The sequence below is a fragment of the Apium graveolens genome, chromosome 1 (genome assembly GCF_009905375.1).
Source record: "Apium graveolens cultivar Ventura chromosome 1, ASM990537v1, whole genome shotgun sequence".
In the NCBI taxonomy this organism is placed as follows: Eukaryota; Viridiplantae; Streptophyta; class Magnoliopsida; order Apiales; family Apiaceae; genus Apium; species Apium graveolens.
The window spans coordinates 89296886-89318729 of record NC_133647.1 but is presented as its reverse complement, the minus strand read 5'-3'; the positions used below and the strand labels follow the sequence as shown (position 1 = coordinate 89318729).

General features: G+C 33.9%; 1 protein-coding gene across 1 annotated transcript; it reads left to right on the top strand.

Annotated features, from left to right (window-relative positions):
* Positions 1 to 8552: 8552 nt before the first annotated feature.
* LOC141665003 (putative linoleate 9S-lipoxygenase 5) lies at positions 8553 to 13551 on the top strand. The gene is made up of 9 exons (XM_074470964.1): positions 8553 to 8886; positions 10290 to 10579; positions 10669 to 10909; positions 11007 to 11348; positions 11445 to 11530; positions 11636 to 11743; positions 11818 to 12125; positions 12213 to 12476; positions 12586 to 13551. Exons 1-9 carry the CDS (start codon positions 8694 to 8696, stop codon positions 13337 to 13339), a joined length of 2586 nt encoding a protein of 861 aa, XP_074327065.1. The 5' UTR covers positions 8553 to 8693; the 3' UTR covers positions 13340 to 13551.
* Positions 13552 to 21844: the final 8293 nt, after the last annotated feature.

The following is a 21844-nucleotide window of genomic DNA, read 5'->3' as shown; positions in this document are numbered from 1 at the left end:
ATGCGTCCTTTGCTGACAACCAATAAGAGGAGTATTAAATATAAATTTACTTATCCTACTCTCTCGCATATTATCTATAACCTACACACATATCCTATAACCTATTTGGGCTGTCCAGGGACTCTAAACCGTAGCTCTGATACCAAAACCTGTCACACCCCCAACTTAAACAGCAAAATAAATATAGCTATTACAATATTTTAAAAGAAGAATACACAACCAAATCCAAGATCTTACAGTTTAGGGTTTGGAACAGCCCAACACTACCAACTATTACATCTGATTACAAATACCGAGTCCTCACACAACTATTATTACTTATTCTACCTGAGCTCGAACATAAGCATCAGCATCACAGGTCTTACGGGCAGTCTGCTTGAATCTAACCATAGCTGCTAGCTGTAATATCAGGGTAAAGCAAGAAGTGAGCCAAATGCTCAACAAGTGCTAACAGTACGACACAAAGCATAAATCGAGATATACTTTTAAGAATGTCAATGGAAAGACATAACTAATGATAACGAGAGATAAATATTGAGAGATGGCATCATTTTGCTTGTATCAAAACAATTTTAAAATTATGTCTTAATCAAAATCGTTTTATGACGCTACGGATTACAGCCGGTGATCAGCCGCGAAGTAATCCCGAACCTCGCTGGGTTCTAAAACATTAACGGGAATCCCTTAGGCAACTTTTAAGCCTAATATAAGTGTGGAAAGGACTCGCGTCTCAGTCCAGATCCACTATTCAAGAAAACATTTATCCCCCTTTGGGACTGAAAAACCCACATTTTATTTATTTCAAAAGCTGATGCCGAATTGTAACAAAATCTCTTTTAACAGTAAATATTTTTATTAAGGGATTATAGATCAACTCGAATCACGGGAAATATGGCACTAAATCTCAGGGCCATGATTCACAAAACTTTATTCTATTAGGGTAACCAAAAGGTTTTCATATGTCAGAAATTGGACAGGAAAATATGGTGAGACTAATGGATAATATGAAGGGGTAATGCCAAACTGGGCTCAAAGCAATGGTTTCTCATCAAGGTACATGTGTTGGATCATTAAGAAGATAAGCTTCACGAATACTATGGGTGTTAAGGTAATGATCTCTAGCTCAGGATGAATGTATATATATCAGAATTGACAAGCTTTAGGATAGGAAAGAAGGTATCAATCAATGAGGAATCATGTTGGTAAGTTTCTGACTATCAGAGTTCAAGGTAAGATTCTATAGGGGTTCAAGTATCAGGATGAGATATCAATACTTAGGAATCAACAACATGCTAATCAAGAGGATCAATCAAGTAATATAACAACTCTTTATTTTATCATGGCATTTAACTATCATGAAAAGACTTTTGAACTACTTGCAATACATACTTGAGGGTTCATGGCATTTCTATATAATTCGAAGATAAGCGAGAGATACGCTTGATTTAAACATATCAAAATGACTCAGGATAATTGCATAGATAAATATGAACTGTTTATAGTAAATATGAAGGTCAAGTTGAATCACTTGCCTTGAGATAGGCTGGTCTGGTCTGACTGGTAGGAGCAACAACTGGAGCTTCACTCGACCTTTATGGCAAGTTTTCCCTCGTATCGAGATCCTACATAAATAATAATAATCCTCATTATAATATATTCTCACTAACTTAACCAATTTATAACTTGAAATTAAACACGGATGACACTTAGGTCTATAGGCACTTAATTTATATTCACCTTTATATTTCAAATGTACACACGTAGCCACATAATCACGTATTGTATATTAATACCAAATAACACCATAATGCAACACTAGGCTTGGATGATCTCGACTCACCACTTAAGTCACTTGGTCGCTAAACTAGACATAGTCTTCTAATTTTGGCTTCCTAACTCGATGTGCCTTTCCTAAATTATCCAAAATCTATTGACCCTCACTTGTGCCTTTTTCTCTAATGACCTTATACTATCTTACAACTATGGTGGTCGACCTAATACTCACTTCTAAGTGTTCTAAAACTATGTGATAAGTGAAAGTGCTCACTGGTGCAAATTTCAGAATGACAACTATGGTTTCTTGAGTGCATTAGACACTCTTAAACTACAATTTTTCCTTCAAAACATTTACACCAGACTCTCCTGACCTAAGGGCTTCTCAAAAACTTGATGTGGCTCAAGGGCCTGGCTTGGGCCTTCTTGGGCCTAAGCTAAAAGTCCAAGGTTCCCCTGTTTTTCTGGGCAGAAAATGCCCTGACTTGAATTAACTTGTGACACATAGTTCTAACTCATATCCTATGCACTATGGTTGGAAAAACTTCTCTGACACTCCCTCTAACTAAGGCCCAATTGGGCCTAATGAAGGCCTACCCATGACATGGTCAAATCTCCCTATTTCTAAGTTGTAACAAAACTGTCCCCTGCTGGACAGATTTTGTTATTCTACTTGTGCACCTAACCAAATGACATGCAAACCTCTGACCAACTCCTAAAACCTTTTATATACTCCCAATACTAACTTCTGGTAGCTTGGGCCTCAAAGTGCACACCAATGACATGGTCAAAACTCACTCTAAATCTCAGGGTACTAAACTGATTTTCTGCAGAAACTATAATTCTCATTTCTCCAAGGTTTTGACTTGACAAACTCAACTACCAACAACCCAATACTCAAACCAAGACCTAAACATGGTATTCTACTGAACTAACTCTCTTATTCTCAAAATAACCTTGGTGAGATCATCCTTACCTAAGGTACAATTATGGTAAAACAAGAGAATCTACACTTCACAAATCACAAATCTTCATGCTTTTGAAATAACAAGGTATGCATTTTTTATAAAAGATAATCACGAATTATTACCATGCAACAAGAAGCATAAATCAATATTAACACATTATACCTACTGAAATTAAAGCTCACTAACAAAATCTTTCCAAATGATCAAAATCTTACAACATTCTAAGAGAAATCCTTATGCATGCATGCCTTCGGGTTTTTCAAACCAAAACAACACATTTTCTACATATGTTCTATCATAAAATTGACATGCAAGCCTAGCATAAGATATACCTAGATGATCACTTAGCATGCAAAGAGTTTTATCAAATTTTCACCACAAAATTCAAGTCATTATCACATAAACATGCAAGAATTGATCAAAACAATAAGAATGATTTCAAGGATCATTCATTCGGCTCCCATATGGTCATGGCCGAATGAAATGGATGGAAATGGCCATTAAATCTTCAAGAGTTTCCTTCTCAAGACTTGGAATTTATCCATTCCTTGTAGTCCTGTAAAAAACAACCTTAAATCCATAAGAATCAAGATTGTATTTTGAGTTGCACTAAAACCTTTACATGCAACCCTTAAACTTAAACTTTCTACTCAAAACTCTTTGAAATATATATAGACAACATGTAGGGAGTAAGATTACTTGAATATAAGATGGATGTTTGAGTGAAAGAATGGAGAAAAGAAAGGGGATGGGGGCTTCGGCTATGGTGATTGCCGAGAGGGAGGAAAAACCGAGAGGTGAGGGAGGAGGGAGGGAGGAGAGAGTGAGGGTGGAGTGTGGAGTGGGGTGAATGATCACAACACTTTGTACTTTGGGTTTTTATGATTTTGATTGATTGAAATAAGTGAGTGGAAATGAGAATTGACAAGATTAACCTTCCCACATACTAAGACCATTTTGCATGCAAGGACAAATGAGTAATTTGGTTAGCAAGATGAGAGTTAGTGGGGTTGTAATTGTCCTTTTTAGCCCTTTAGTTGAATAGAAGAGAGTTTGCATGCAAGGTTATTCATGTAATTCGATAAATATAACAACTAAAATTTATAATGATTTATTTTTATAAAATAAAATACAAGTTCAAAAATTATAAAATTTATACCATAAATTAACTTGGATTTTTAGAGGCTTTATAAAATTATTTTCAAAATTTGTGAACAAAATACCTTTTAAAAGAAAAATTTTCCAAAGCTTAGAATATTCCTTATAAATCAAAAATAAAGAAATTAAATAAACTCTTGCTTTGAAAAATCATATACTACACAAAGCAAATTTATAATGCAGAAATTTTCACTCACACTAGCGTACAATCATTGGATATATTTTCATTTGAATTTAATATTATACCAAATCCACAAATAATATTACATAAAATGCCGGTCGTAACATTACATAACATCTTAATAAGTAATTTGGTTTGTGAATTATCCAATTGAAATTAGTTGTTGACTTGAGGAAATATTCTGATTTTCCAACTTGATTGAGGGTTTTTTGCTAGTCTATATTGGTTGGATGATATTTTTTAGGTAGTCATTGGTTGGCTACTTTTAGATTAATTTTCTGGGGATTTAACATCTATACAACTCATTTTTTTCATTTTAACATTACTCAGAGACAACAGTTTATAGATAATCTATTAAACCATCTTCTACCTAGAGTTTAGACAACATGCATGAACAACCAAACCATTGTGTGTTTGAGTTTCTAACAAGTTTTTTACATCACAAACCGTTGTCTATTAGTTGAGAGATGAAAAAAGTAAACTGCTGAGTTGTTAAAATTTTGCGGGAGATTAAATTAAAATAGGAGGGAAAATAAAAAATAAATAATTCAAAACAACTTCTAAAAGTATCTTTTAAAGTGTGGTGTTTAGACAACGCGTTATAAATCCGTCGTGTAAATCTTATAAATATAATGCTTTAAAGCACCATTATCTGTAACCTTTCCTTTTAAGAATGGTATAAACGCACAGTTGTTTGATTTTTAATGAGACAAGGGTAAGAATAAGCACTTGTCCAAATTACACAACATAAGCAGCAAAACCATCGTCTTAATCTGAAAAATGGTTGTTATTTAACAACAGTTCTAGCGTGTTTTCTTAGTATTCTAAGACAACAGTTTAGTTTGCACACTGTTGTCTGATTGCATGGGAGGGCATAACAAAGACAACAGTTTTTGAACTGATAGATAACTATTTTCTGTCCTTAAGCTCACACAACTATTTTTTTTTGCAAAATCATTTCACCGTTGTTGTATTTTTTAGGACAACAGTATTTTTTTTAACCGTTGTCTTTCAACCGTTGTCTGATTGCATTTTTCTTGTAGTGTGTGCCCATCCTGTGTATAGATCTTAAAGAAAAGTGTGAGTATAGTTTGAGAAATGCTGACGACCAAAATTAAGTATACTAATATGAAGGAAAAAATGATATGTTTAGGTGGCGTTTTTGAAATTATCTCATTTTATTTTTTTAATTTCCTCAATTTTTTGAGTTAACAAATATTAAAAAAACAATTAGTTTATATTATATTCTAAAGTTTCTACAATATCTTTCATTATAATTTTGAAATCAACTTACCACCATAATATTTTACTAAAATTTATCATTTCTCTCTAAATCAGCCCACATCTTGATATTCTACTAAATTTATTTATTTATTACCAATACTCCTTTTTCTCATAAAATAAATTTTTATATTATATTTTTCTAATACTTTTATTTTATTTTTTAGCTAATGAATATTACAAGGACGAGTATTTGTAAATATGCATTCTCAGTATTTTTAAAATTATTATATTATATTATTTTTTATGTAAAGGAGAAGACGAGTGCAGTGATGTGGCACTTCTCATATCGCTTCAATATATTTTTGTAATTTTCAAAAATAAATAAATTTTTAAATAGAAAATTTTTTATATTCATTATTGACTAATAAATAATTTTATGATATTAAATTTATAAATAATGAGAGAGCGATTCGTTGGAGTAAATATGCTTAACGAAAAAACGGTTTACTAAACTTTTTGATTTATTATATTTATTAATTATTCATATTTTCGGAATGACCAAATTCAGATAAAAATTATAAAAAAAATGAAATATTATTTTATAAGATCACTGTAAAACACGACTTATTAAACTAGTTCAATTCTAAACATGTTGTGCGATCTTAAAATTTTATATATCAAAACTTGTATTATGAACGATTACTATCAAGAAAAATTTAGGATTTAAAATCATTTATAGAGATAAAAATTACTTAAAACAGAAAATAGTGACGTAGGGAGTATGCTTTAAATATAACTAGAAAGGTTTTTTAGAGCTTACCAAAGAAAGGATTTTTAGATTGGGTTACATTTAAAAGTTTGGCTAGTCATTGTTCGTAAATTGTTCTTTCCTTGCAGCCCCGTCAAAGATCAAAATGGTAAATTGACTATACGTATACAATTATATATTACTCCCTCTGTCCCAAAATAAATGTCACTTTGGTACTAAAAATATATTTACAAATTTTTTTTCAATTTTTTTCCTGATTTAAAATTTTACATTTATATTTTTATTTAGAAAAAATATTTTATAAAAAAATATATTCAAATACCTTTTTTTAACACCTCAAAATACGTAATATATTAGGGTCGCCCAATCTCAGCAGCATATTTGAAATTGTAGCTGCCGTGTAAACTAGACATGTAAATCTGGGTCCAATTAATTATGTGGTCCACTCTAGGTCGTCCGTTAAAAAAAATCAAAAATGTGATTTCTGTTTTTCAACAATTTTGTGTTTTAAGTAATTTTTATTTCTGTAAATGATTTTAAAACTTAAATTTTGACTTGATAATAATCGTTCATAATACAAGTTTTGACATATAGAATTATATTAAACAAACTAATCATTTTTAAAAAGATGTATAATTTTTCAAAAATATTAACATAATTATCACTTAAATTCCGGAAGTGGAAAATAATTTTAGGACAATCAAAATAGATAATGTGCACAAAAAACGAAAGACACGGAGGTAGTATCGTGCAGGGTTAAAGAAGTGAATCGAAATTAGCCGGCTGAGATTTCTTATATTTGATTTATAGAATTATCTATATTTAATCATAATAATTAATTAAAATATAAATCGAATATGTTTATAAAAAATATCTCGTTTACTAAACTTGATATCTAAATTTAAGAAAAATATACAAATATCTATTGAATTTTAAAAATCCAATTGGCATATCACCGTATATATTTAGAAGTATAATTATAATTCGAGCCGAGCGAGTCGAGTTTCGAGTCAGACGTAATTTCAGCGCAATTTAACTGAATCAAGCCGAGCCTATTCGTTTGGATAATTGAACATAATCTTCTGTTCGAACTTAGCTTGATTAATTTGACTAATTCATGAGTCCAGTCAACTTGTTTAGCTAAACTTGTCAATTTTAACAAATCGGGCAAACAGACTCGTTTAATTTAAAACTTTATTGAATTTACACCTTAATCCAAATTGGATATATTAAATTTTACGAGTTGATCCGAGATCGCTCATTTAATTTAATTTGTCGGAATAAGTTCTGCTTAAACTAAAGTACTTCAACTAGGCGTACCAAATTGAGACCACTTAACCGCCTCATGAGTGGGCCAACTCGAGTTACCGCTATATTTAGAAGCACTACAAGATAGGGCTGCTCATGGGTTATCCAACCCTTTGTAACCGAACCAACCCAACCCAAAATTCGGCTGACCAAATCGAACCATCCAAAACCGTGAGTTAATTGGGTTGATGTTTGATTGGACTGTTTGTAATGGGTTTGGTCAAAGTTTAGATATTTAAAATTTTAACCCAACCCAACACGGTTTTATATATATAATAATTTCTATGATTATAGTCTAGATACTACACAGTCCAATAATTCATGCATTAAATCACTTGATCACTCCTGCCCTTCTAAAATGTAGATTTGGTTAGCCAAGTATTTGTTGTATAACATGTATATAGTATATGATATTAAGAGTATATAGTATATGATATTAATAGTAGAAGTTACAAGGCAAATTATTTGATTACCTTTCTCCATACATGACAAACAATTTCAACTACACTTCTTTTCCTTTAAACGAAAGTAATTATTTAAGATATCAGTGTAGAGATTTTTTGCGCATTTTTTAGAAACAACTTATTTATTTTTATTCTTGTCATGTTATTTGACACTAAAAGATAAAGAACAAAAATACAAAAATATTAGCTAATTACAACTTATGCTGGAGTGCTTTGTGTTTGTGCTGTTACTGAGTTTGGATTTTGGAACCGGACTGATGAGATAGTAATGGACTCCATCAGTTGTAGATTTTTTCTTGCTATGTAGTTCGACTAATTTTAGTTATTTTATATGTGATGGTGAATTTCTCTTGTAAATACTTTTATACTAAAAGTTATGCATCATAACACTTCTAATAATATGATTGTAATAGAATTTTTTTTATAACCCGATCAACCCAAACCTAACCAACTCAACCCAACCAACTCAACCCATCAAATGATTAGTAAGGTTGGATTTTTTAATTTTTTTGGGATTAATGGGTTAAAATTTTTATAACCCGCATTAAATGAATTGAGTTGTTAAAAGGGTCAAACGGACCCGACGCAACCCATATCCCTGCTACTACAAGGTAATTTAAACTACGCATCTGACACATGTATACGTGATATATACAAACTTGTGTATAATAAAATGAAAGATCTTTGGTGCAACTCGGGACATATTTCCCCCTATAAATACCCAGCAACCCTTCCCTCTGTCTCATCATATCTAAACCAGCTTCTTATATATATAATATCATTTCTGAGCTAGAGAGAGAGAAAGAGAAAGAGGAGAGAGTAACGAGAGAGAGAAAGAGGAGAGGGAGATGTTTCATAAGATTGTTGATGCGATTACAGGGCATGATGAAACAAAACAAATAAAGGGGAGAGTAGTGTTGATGAAGAAAAATGTGTTGGATTTTACAGATATAAGTTCTTCAATAATTGACAGGGTTGATGAACTTCTTCACAAAAGAGTTTCTTTGCAGCTCGTTAGTTCTGTTAATCCTGATACTTCCGGTACTACTTCTTTCACTATCTTATTTTATCAAACCACAATCAGAGAACCAGATATAGCACTAATTTTATCATACATGTACTAATATCATTTGTTGTGTAACTATGTGCTGCATTGAGAAGATAAAATTAATATTTATTTGAATTTGAAACCATGGTCCTAGTAGGACTAGCATCTTCTTTATTGCAGCAGCATTTAAATCTGACAGTACCTTTTTTACTTTACTGTTTGCAGTTAACATTTTATCAATAGTAATTTTATGTTTTTTTTTCTGCTAATTGTAATTTTATGTTTTATTACTAAATGTTTTGCCTATTATAGCCCATCTTCCAGGGTATTTGCAGTTTTGTTACTTTTGGAAGTGCAACTGAGTGTTAATTTTAACCCCAAAAATGTCACAATTGTGTTTTTATATGTACAAGAAAGTTATTATACAACTTGTATATTTCTACGTACAATTCAGTATTTATTAAAATAAAAAAAAATCATGCGATATATAAGAAATATTATACTACTTGTGTTGGATATGTATTTGAAAGGGATTCAGGTTAGTTGACTCATCATGATTAGCCTATTTCCTGATATTAATATATTATGTTTAGGCAAATTGAGAGAAATTCGGCATCAGAATTAAACAGTCCATGTACATTTGATTTGAGGACGTGATGGTCTGAATTCAGTATTTATTCTAGAATATCACCAATTCACCATACAGTCGAGTTTTCTACCATTTGCATGTGATCTGGTCCTAGCAATTTATTAAGCATGTAACGTGCATACACATAATTCTTGTAAACTTATTTATTACTTGGGTGTCTATTTAACTCAACCACGTAATGGTTAGGTGTATCTACGTGACTCCTACCCCAAACTAGCCACCACAACCATTGAATATTTTCTTTGGGTACACATATACAATCCAAACATTAATTAAATGTTTGACATATGGAATCACCGATATCGATTGATGAAAAGAATGGTAGCTGTCAAGTGTACAATACAACAAATAACAATCTGTGTTATCATGATTAGGGTGTCAAGTCAAAGGATCCATCCGTCACCATTCCAATATCGAATTTATTAAATACATGTTACGTTTACGAAATTGGATACGAAAACGTGAATTTGCCGCATGCCGATTTTAGGCAGAAATTAATCTTCATATGTGATTTTGATCCGTCTTACAAAAGTTTTTTCTCTGCTAACAAGCTTTCCAGATAGCTAATATAAATGGTGAAACCATTACTTTTAAAAACATTATTGCATCCAAATTTTTGTCAGCTCGTCGTTAAATTTTTAAATATTAAATTCTTTTTTGTCACCTCGGCGTTAAATCTTTGAATATGAAATTTGAGACAAGTGAACTTCGTAGATCGAAAAGTTTATATGTTTATGTATTTTTCAGACATTGGATTGAAGGGGAAACTTGGAAGTCCAGCTTACTTGGAAGACTGGATAACAACAATCACTCCTATAAATGCCGGTGAATCAGGTTTTGATGTTACATTTGTTTGGGAAGAAGATATTGGAGTTCCTGGTGCATTCATCATTAAAAATTCCCATCATAGTGAATTTTACCTTAGGACACTTACATTACTAGATGTTCCTGGCCACGGGGACGTCCAATTTATCTGCAATTCATGGGTTTATCCGGCTGATAAGTACACAAAGGATCGTATTTTCTTCACTAATAATGTACTTAGAACTTCTGAAATATTTATTAAAAATAGTTATTTGTTAGTTTATAGTAGCTTAATTTGTGCTGATTCTGGCATTTGTTGCAGACGTATCTTCCTAGTGAAACACCAGCACCATTACTTGAATATAGAAAAGAAGAGTTGGTTAACTTAAGAGGAAATGGAACCGGAATGCTTGAGGAATGGGACAGAGTATATGACTATGCTTTTTACAACGATTTGGGAGCTCCTGATAGTGATCCAAAGAATGCTCGTCCAGTACTTGGAGGATCAACTGAGTACCCTTATCCTCGTAGAGGAAGGACAGGCAGACCACCTACAAAGACAGGTTATTAATAAATTGGATTTGAATATGTTTTTAATAGCTGATGAGTGCTACTAGTTATTCACTGTCATGATAATTTTGTTGTGTATTATTATCACAGATCCTAAAACTGAGAGCAGGCTACCACTTATTTTTAGCTTGAACATATACGTTCCTAGAGATGAAAGATTTGGACACTTGAAGTTGTCGGATTTTCTTGCTTACGCACTAAAATCCATTGCTCAGTTTCTTCTTCCGGAATTTGAGGCTTTATTTGACAGCACTCCGGATGAGTTTGATACATTTGATGATGTGCTTAAATTATATGAAGGAGGAATCAAGCTACCAGAAGGCCCTTTACTCGATAATATAAGGGAAAACATCCCACTGGAATTGTTGAAGGAACTTGTCCGCAGTGATGGTGAAGGGGTTGCAAAATTCCCTTTGCCACAAGTCATCAAAGGTATATATACCACAATTAGTTATTTTAATGAGAATAATACAGCAGTGCTTGTGATAACATATTACCTTCTAATATGTTATATATTTTTTATGATAGGGGATAGGTCTGCATGGAGAACAGATGAAGAATTTGCAAGAGAAATGCTTGCAGGAATGAACCCTGTCAGCATTGGTCTTCTTCGAGTAAGTTGAAGCTTGTGTTTGTCCAATTAAATGGCATTGAATTCCTCTTAAGATCTTTGATACCCAATTAATATTGAAAATTTTAATATCCTCACATATTTGCAGGAGTTCCCTCCAACGAGTAAGCTAGACTCCAATGTCTATGGAAACCAAGGCAGTTCAATAACCAAAGCTCACATAGAAAATAAACTAGATGGGTTAACAGTAGATGAGGTAAGTTGAGGTATTTAACCCTTTTTGATAATGTGTGTGCTTCATTTTAATATTGAGACTAATTTTTTTAACAGGCAGTAAAGGCCAACAGACTGTTTATTTTGGATCATCATGATACGCTGATGCCATACCTGAGGCGAATAAATGTTGCAACAACAAAAATTTATGCAACAAGAACACTACTTTTCTTGCAAGACAACGGCACACTTAAGCCGTTGGCAATTGAATTAAGTTTGCCACATTCAGAAGGTGATCAATATGGTGCCATTAACAAAGTATACACTCCTGCAGAGGAGGGTACTGTTGAAGGGTCTGTTTGGCAGTTGGCTAAAGCATATGTTGCTGTGAATGACCAAGGAATTCATCAACTGATCAGCCACTGGTATGAAATCTTTTCAGTGACATAACATATACTCTCTAGCTGAAGTAATACATTATGTTGATATTTCAAGCTTTTATTTGATCATAGGTTGAATACACATGCCTCAATTGAGCCATTTATCATTGCAACAAATAGACAATTAAGTGTGCTTCATCCAGTCTATAAGCTTCTCCATCCTCACTTTCATGATACGATGAACATTAATGCATTTGCAAGACAGATTCTTATCAATGGCAGTGGAATTTTGGAAAGAACTGTTTTTCCGGGGCAGTATTCAATGGAATTGTCATCTGTAATTTATAAGAATTGGGTCTTTCCAGAGCAAGCCCTCCCTGCCGATCTTATCAAAAGGTTATATAAAAGCATAGTATTATTTTTTTTTTTAAAAGTTGTGCAGTTAATTTAGTGATTTCAAGCTGGTCTAATAATGATACAAGTACATACTTTTTTATTTTATTAGGGGAATGGCTGTTGAGGACTCCAATTCCCCACATGGTCTCCGCTTGCTGATTGAAGACTATCCTTATGCTGTCGATGGCCTTGAGATCTGGTCAGCAATCAAAACATGGGTTTCGGAATACTGCAACTTCTACTACAAGACTGATGACATGGTCCAGAACGACAATGAACTTCAGTTGTGGTGGAAGGAAGTTCGCGAAGAGGGACATGGTGATAAGAAAAATGAACCTTGGTGGCCTAAAATGCAGACTCGTCAAGAACTCATAGACTCCTGCACCTTGATTATATGGATAGGGTCTGCCCTACATGCAGCAGTCAATTTCGGACAATACCCTTATGCAGGGTACCTCCCCAATCGCCCTACTTTAAGCCGTAGATTCATGCCTGAACCCGGAACGCCTGAGTACGAGGAGCTCAAGGCAGACCCTGATAGCGTTTACCTTAAAACAATCACTTCCCAGTTGCCAACACTGCTTGGCATTGCACTGATTGAAATCCTGTCAAGGCATGCTACCGACACATTATATCTTGGACAAAGAGACAGCCCCGATTGGACTAAAGATGCTGAGCCATTAGAAGCATTTGAGAGGTTTAGCACAAAGCTGGACGGGATTGAGAAGAAAATAGTTGAACTGAATAATGACGGAAAACTGAAAAACAGGGTCGGCCCAGTGAACATGCCATACACTTTGCTTTATCCTACAAGTGAACCTGGACTTTCTGGCAAGGGCATTCCTAACAGTGTATCAATCTAAGCCTTCAGTTACATATTATACATGCCCAACACATATATACATATCTATTACCACTATAAACAATATTGCACTAGTGAATAAAGGGTTGGTAATTATAAACCACCAATCATTGGGTACAATTATTATGAATTTTATTACTTCTATCACTAGTTTGTACTCTTTGTTATCCTTATATTTACAAATTCTAAATGATGATCACTGGGTTGCTTGCATAGTTTCAACAGTTTTTATTTTTTTATTTATGTGAATGATATCACCCTATTTATGTTCACAATATCCCTCCCGTTGGATATTAACACAATATCCCTCAAGTCCAAGAGATCTTTAAAAGAAACAATTACAAAAATAACTGAATTTTGAAGATTTTTTACCAAAATGACAGTTTTTAAGAAATTGGCCAACTATAGCCGATTCAATACATTACTGACGTATGCGTATTACAAGTATTTGTAGTACGAGTGCTTGCCACCTCGTGCTCTCCACATCTGCTATCTGCAATTTGCAAAAGACGGAGAACGAAGGTAGGGAAAAGTAGGTGGGACATAGTCCCATGGGATAGGTGTGTCTGTGCAACATGGGATTTCTTCTTAACAGTATATATATAATATAATACTAATACGAATTTGTTCAATGCATATAAAGTTCATATACTCCCATACCAAATGCGTGTTTTGTGTTATAAAATTTATATTACCTTGTTCTGAAATGCGTATTTCAAATTACTTCAATCCCGAATGCGTATCCTGAATTACCCTCTTGACATATGCGTATATGATCGGCTAAAATTGGCCAGGTTTTTGAAACAAGTCATTTTGGTACATTTTGTTGAGAAATCGGCTATTTTTGTCCACTGGCCAAAAGAAACATGTCATAAATCAAAATTTAGGGCAATTGACAAAAATCAAAGCTCCAACGGCGTCCTAAACATGTCTTAAAATGCTAGGATATCTTTCAAGTACCTTATTTTTAGGTCATCAGAATACATGCCCTATTTCATTTCTACCAATAAAAAATTTGTTTACCTCTGTTTTTACACATCTCTCTCCGCTCATCTTTACTCTTCCCTCCAATTTTAATTCAATTAAGTTATTATTTTAATAATAAGGCATGACTATAAGCCAAATTGTTGGAACTAATATATCAAATTAATGTCTTAAATTACTAAGACAACATTATTTATTATATTTGTAAGACATATGTTAGGACATTGTTGGATTTGCTCTTAGAGCAAGTCCAACAATGTTCTATTAATTGCCTTATAAATATAATAAAATATAATGTCCTAGTAATTTAGGACAATATTTTATAAATCAATTTTAACAACTTGTCTTATACGTGTGTCTTATTATTAAAACAATAATATATTTGAATTATAATTAGAGAGAAATTAAATGATGAGAGGAGAGAGAAGTGTAAAAAGGGAGGAAAATAAATTTTTTTATTAAAATAAATGATATGGGGCATGCACAATAGTGCCTAAAAAATAAGGCATGTAATGGATGTCCTAGTGTTTTAAGGCAACACTAGGACATTGTTGGATCACTTATTTGCTCAACATGCCTCAAATTTTAGTTTAGGGCAACGTTATAGGGCACTCTTGGACTTCTCTTAGAGCAACCCCAAGGGCACTCATCCCTTCTGTATAATTGACGTGAATATCTATATTTACAAAATTGGGCATTTATATTTACAAAATTGGGCCTCTCCAATGCTGCTCACCCATTCTCTAAAATTTTACAAATTCGTATATTGCTTCTCCAAATTCACTAGCCAAACTCATTCTATGTAATCTCGCCACATACACTCCCGCCTTTTCTAAACTTCCGTTGACGGCCCCATAAAAGCCGCCATCCCCTACGAAACCATCAGCCTACGGCCTTCCAAGTCCTTTGGCCCTCGACTCCCTATCCCTACGGATGTCTCCAGTCTGCAGGGATACTCCCTAAGTTAGAAGATGCTCCTTCCGAAGATAAGCCAATAAGCTCAGTCTAAGTAAGAAGCCTTCAGCCCTATTTTAGTTTGCTATTGGACATGTGTCAAAATGAAGGGAACTAGTCATCACTTAAAATTTGAAAATCTTGACACTTTCTCCCTTTGGACTCAGCTAGTTGTTAATGACTCATCCAAGCTATTGATATACAGCTTAGCAAGGTGTCAAATAGAGGGAAGAGACATCAATACTCAGATGATCTAGATAAAAACTCTGGAACGAAGATAGAGGGGAAGACTTAGACACAAAAAATATGGTGACAAATAACAAGCACAAATATCATAAACTCTTCCGATAATGGTCTTATAATCTCTACGATTTTTGTGGAGAAACATACGACCATCATTTGACGCCGCTGCTGGGGAGGGTATGATTCCACCAACGAATATACTCACTACTAATATTAAGTAACAAGAGCATGTTAGGTCACACACACTGTAGAAGGGGGTTGAATACAGTGTATAGTACAATCAAATCGAATTAAGAACACAAGTATGAAATACAGAATAATCTTATTAATAAAACAGTATTACAATGGAACCGTTCTCTCTCAGTGATGAACAAATATCACGAGAGCTGCTAGGGTTACAATGAATAATATTCTCGATAATGATAACACTTCTAGTGTAAACCCTATGCTGTGTTTATATAGACACACAGTTACAAGATAATCTTCTAATTTATATCAAATATAATTCTGTATCCTAATATATCAATTAGTTATCTTTTCCTCCAAGTCTTCTATTCTTCATAGAATTTTTCTCCATGCATATCTCTTCTTGTTTTAGTCTTGATCTTCTTTCCTTTCAATCAGCCGCCTTCCTTAATTGAAAGTCTTCTTTAGTCCTAATATTATCTCTTGATGAATATCTTCTGATATCTTAACTTCTGATAACTTAAGTTCTGATATCTTAAGCTCTGACTTCAGTATAAGTACTGATTTCCAATTAAGTCCCGATTTGTCCTGTTAGCTAAGATCTGAAAACTAAACACAAATCATTATTAAACATGACATCACAAATATATTTAACAATCTCCCCCAACTTGTAAATTAGCATAATATACAAGTTCAATAGATATTTGATGATGTCAAAAACATTAAGTACAAATGCATATGAGAATCTGACTAGATAACTATAACTCACAGTCCTTGTAGCTTTTACCATCCTTAAAGTCTGATATCAGCTTTAGCCTGTCTATATTTCAAAATTTAACAGTTGTAGTCCTTGACTTGGCTTCAGTATGTGATCTCTCGAATGTTAGGAGTTGTTCTGAGATAGTTCTTTAAAAGAGTTTTCTCAGTATATTCAATTTCATTTATCATCCTCTTTTTAGCATCTTTGAGTTCAACTGTATCTTCTCTTGTTTGAAAGATAACAGCTCTGAGATCATTAATCTTTGCTTTCCTTATTTCCTGATCCAGTCTGATCAGATAAGCTTTGTCAGACTCCATATTAAATTCCAGTCCCTTAATACCTAAAAATGTAGTTTTGGCAGTATTAGGCTCCATCTCAACTAATTCACCATTGTGAGCTCTGTACTTAGGATAGTATGGCCTGTTAGACTTTACATAGTATAATTTCTTCTGTCTTTCAATATCAGACCTTATGTATCTGGCAGCACCATCTGTTGATCTGTTCTTCATTTGAAGTAGAAATAGCACATGTTGCAATTCTTCAAAGTACTTCAAACGAATAGCATCCTTTCTTATATGGAATACCCTTCCATATGTCATGAAGTATAGCATGATATCTTCTTTTAGCACAGAGTGGTAGACCATTTGTACAGACTCCAATTGATTCAATCTTTCAATAATTGTTCCTACTCCTGGTGCACTTAAGAAAGTTGGATCATTAGTGGTGTTGTGTATTCTTCTTTTATTAGAACTACCCAATCCTGATTTTTTCTTTAGCTTCCTTTCCTAGAATAACTCTTGCTTCAAAACCACTTGATGTAGTCTTCAAAGGTTGAGTAGATTGTTGAGCTTTAGTGAACCTAGGTAGCAGAACTGTTGATGGTTTAACATGATCAATGTCAGAGGTTAATTCTTCTTTATCTTCTGATATCAAGACAACTTGAGCTCTATCAGAGGTTGCCTGCTTCATTATAATATCAGAATTTACTAAGTCCTGATCTTGAATAACATGAGCTCTTTCAAAGGTTGTTTGAATATTCTTCTTCTTCTTCAAAATGAGACTAGTATCTTCATCAGATTTTGCTTCCAGATCCATGATTGGTAGATAGATTTTTACAGAATCATCAACTTTAGCTTTGCCCTTGAACCTTGGATCTACCTCCACTTGTGATTTGGCTTTGGATGTGGATTTGGTTGTCTCAGAGTTTGTTTTCTCTTTAATCACAATGCCCTTAGGCTTTGAAGGTTTCTTTGCAGTAATAGAAGCTTTAGACTTGGATTTGACATTTTCTGCTTTAAGTCTGGCTTCTTCTTCCTTCAGACTTTCAAAGTCCATTCCTGGATTGTCTTTGAGAAATAGTCTTTTTGAAATTTCTTCATCCAGCTTCTGTATCTTGGGGTCTTGATAGTAGACTGTTGTTTCCTTCCCCTTGAGCTTCAGTGTCTGCATAAACTTCTGTGATTCTTGAATTTCACCTTATATCAGAACATCAGGCTTAGTCAGAACTTGTTTATCAGAACTTATTCTTTTATCAGCATCAAAGCTTGATCTCTGTGTAGAAGTTCTTGCTTTTCTAGATGAAGAGTCTTTTTCTTGACCATGACCTCTACCCTTTTCAGAGTTTCCCTGGTCATCATTTCCATCATCCTTTTTCTTCAGTGCTAAATCAGTAGAGCATTTGGACTTAACCACTTTCTCCCCCTTTTTGGCATCATCAGGTAGTAGGAGAGAGAGAAGTAGTTCCACTGAAGATTGGATTTCATTTAGTTGAAGTTGTTGAGAAGCTTGATTCTTTAGTACTTCAGCAATCTGAGCTTGCTGTTTCTCCTGAGCTTTCTCAATAGCTTCAACTCTGTTAAAGGCAGGCTTGAAAAATCTGTTCTTATCCAGTTTAAAGTTCATGTCTTACTGAATCAGTGTTTCTTGAATTTTGTCCACCTTGGCTTGAGTTATTGAGTGTTGACCTTGAAGGTTCCTGGTACTCAATGCAGTAACTCTGAGCTGTGCTTTGAAGTCATCATTCATTAGCATCTCATCAGCTTTAGCCAGGTGCTCAACAAGAATATTTGCAGTAGGAACAAAATCAACTTTGTTCCACTCCTTGATTAATTCTCTTCCTCTGGAGGTTTCCCTCCAAGGTATTGGTGCATCCTCTCTCACAAACTTCTTAATCAAATCAGCTTTACAAACTGTGTGTGGAGGTGCATGTCCAGAAGGACCAACTGCATTAATATTTTCATTTGTAGCAGCTTTACCAGTATTGTCAATATTTACTTCAACAAAACTTGCAGAATCTTCATTATCAGCATCTTGTGATAGAATAATTGTATGTGAAGCAATAAAAGATTCATCTGCATGTATATCAGCATCTAGTAGTGGAGTTATTGATGGAGTTTGCTGAGGAATGGTTGGAGCTTCCAAGTATAGAACCTCAGGCACATTTAAGTTGTGAATATCTATTTCAGCACTTGTACTTGGATTATCAGCATGTACTTGATCAATGATAGGAGACACAGGAGGTGTAGGCATGTGTTCTTCAGTATTCTCTGGCTCTTGAATAGGAGATTTGTGAGCTTCGGTAAATTCTGGTTCAGCACTGTGAAGAGATTCAATCACAACTGGTTCTTTTGAGATCAGAGATTCCTGACCTCCTTCCTCAGCTGCTGCTTCCATTCCTTCTTCAGAGATTGATGATTCTACAGCCCTCCTTGCTCTTTGCTTTTTAAGTTTCTTAGATGATGGAGAGACTCTGGGAGCTTCATCATCAGAGTTTAGCTTTCTAAGCCTTTTTAGGGGCTTAGTACTCCCAGTTTCTTGAGCTTTCTGAGAAGAGACCTTCTCAGCTACTTCAGCAACAGGTTCTGATGGTTGAACCTGTACCTCATCATCAGACTCATCTCTTAAAATTATCTTCCTTCTTTTATGATGTGACTGAGGGACTGTCTTAGTCCTCTTTGCTCTAGAAGAAGAAGGTTTTACTTGATTATGTGCTGATGGTTATGGTTGATGTGTTTGATTAATGGTTGGTTCTGATGGCTGTTGTGTGTTGGTGGGTTGGACATCAGGATATAGCAATGAATAGGTAGCAGCATCAGCATTTACAAGGGCTTGCTTTACTGATAAAGGAATTCTAAGGGGTCTCAAAACTCCTTTCTTGTTGTCAGCAGTTAAAAGATCAGTAAAAGTCCTCTTAGCTAATCTAAATGGTTCTATCTATTCACTTGCTAATTGTGGTTCTTCTGAAGTACAATGACTGTAGATTAACTGACAGAACCTAGCGAAGTAAACTACATTCCTGTCCTCTTTCATTCTATCTCCTATAAAATATAACACAATCTTTGCATAATCAAAATGAGACTGTTTTAAGAGTGCATACCCAATTTGTTGTGTCAAAATAGGAATGGCATCAAAATTTGAGCACTTATTGGAAAACGTCTTCGTGATGCAATCGAAGAAGAAGCTCCATTCCTTTTGAATATATGGGCATTTGAGTTGACCCAACTTAGCCAAAGTTTGTTCATACTCAAGATTAGCCATCATTTGCTATAGCAATAGCTCCTCAACAACAGAACTGAATTGACAGTTTTCAGGTAGGTATAGAGCTTTTCGAACTGTTGCCGGAGTAACAACATACTCAACCTCCTTTGCTGTAAACACGATGCTTGGAGTCCCATTCTTACCACCATCATCATAAAGTCCTGTACGCCAAAATGTCAGAACTTGAGTTCCAGATAAATAGGATGGCTGCGTCAAAGCGAACCCAATTTCACTATGAGATAAGAAATCCTGAATAAAATGAAGTTCCGCAGGAGCTTCACTCTTAGTGAGAATGGCAGAATAGTTTTTGGGGACGAACTTTGCTTCATTAAAGATTATATCCTTGGGTTCCATTGAAAAAGAAGTGCGAAATATGAGTTCCTGAAAGGTGTTTGATAAAATGTCTGTATAGAAAACCGTCAGAGAGAGATTAAGAGAAAAGAGAGAGAGGATAGAAAGAAATGTAAATAAAAGATTTTAAAATCTTTTATCACTTTTACTTATACAGTCCACTTGACAGCAATTATTGAGAAATGGAACAGACGTTACACCTGTCAGCCATGCAGTAGTTAAGACAAAAGTTAATGGGCACGGGAAATAAGTAATGATTACTATGCACATGCAGTTTTTCAAAAAAAACTGTTCCCACTAAATAAATGATTATTACTGTCTTTATCTCACTTAAACCAGTATTCTGATAAAATATAAATGTTCAAGTATTGACCAAAAATAAATTAAGTAAATAAATACTACCACGTAAGCATCAGAACTTGATTATTATCAAAATTTAAAGGTCTTCAGAATATGGCTCCTTCACTCAAAAAGTGAATGTTTATTTCTGTAATTCTTCAAACAAATACTGATATGATTTCCTTAGAACCTAATCATCAGAACTTCCATCAGAACTTGTCCTCAGAATTTATGTAACTGACACTTAAACTGTTCATCTAAAACAACATTGATCACCACAGTAATTTTCATCATTCATATGGAGTGTAAGTGTGTGCTTTAAGCTAAATATCAGACAAAGAGTAAAGTCTGATTCACTTCAGTACATCTTAGAAATAAGGCATAACTAAGAACTTTGCTCAAAATCTGTCATTAGTCTGAAGTCTACTATAGAATGAGTTCATGCATGAGTCCACCTCAACTGTTTTGTGCTCATTTTATGCATCTTTTAACATTCTTTTTCACAGTGGCTTCTCAGTGTAAGTGAGTCATAACTGCTATCAGAATTTATGCTATTATCAGAGTATTTCTCCAGTAATCAGAGAATGTGAAAAGTCACCAAGAAAATTTTATTTTGCTTTTCTAATGCATATTACTTAATACCCGCAATGCACTTGGGTCTTCCCTTCCACATATATTTTTCTCTAGATCTCAAAGGAGTACCTGATATTTATTTATTTTCTTTTTCTTTTGATAAGTGAGGCTTATCAACACTTAGTACATCCATCAGATTTACCAACATCAGAACTTAACAGATAAGAAACACTATTCTAGTTTGTGACTTAGTAATAAGATACACAAAGTAAATCTAACCAAGCTCAATATCAGAATTTGCTTGTGTTAAAAGATTTCCACATAAACAATTACTTCAAACATGGAATCTTTAGTATATTAGAGACTACTAGGTTAGCATCTAGCACAGTTATCCTCATTGGATTGAATAGTCACAAAAACATTCATAGCACAATCAGAGTTTAAAAATTCATATCAGACAACAATCATCACTTAGGTAAATTTCAATTTAAGCACATATTACATAAAGATAGTAAAATCTGTAAATACTGATCATAAAGTCTGATGTATCAGAAAATAAACTAAAAAAATTTAGAGAAA

What these genes read in the sequence shown, in the direction of transcription:
- LOC141665003 (XM_074470964.1), top strand. Translation starts at nt 8,694, where the DNA reads ATGTTTCATAAGATTGTTGATGCGATTACAGGGCATGATGAAACAAAA. An exon ending in CAGACCACCTACAAAGACAG is followed by an intron (nt 10,910 to 11,006) that starts GTTATTAATAAA and finishes TTATTATCACAG; the next exon opens with ATCCTAAAACTGAGAGCAGG. An exon ending in TCAGCATTGGTCTTCTTCGA is followed by an intron (nt 11,531 to 11,635) that starts GTAAGTTGAAGC and finishes ACATATTTGCAG; the next exon opens with GAGTTCCCTCCAACGAGTAA.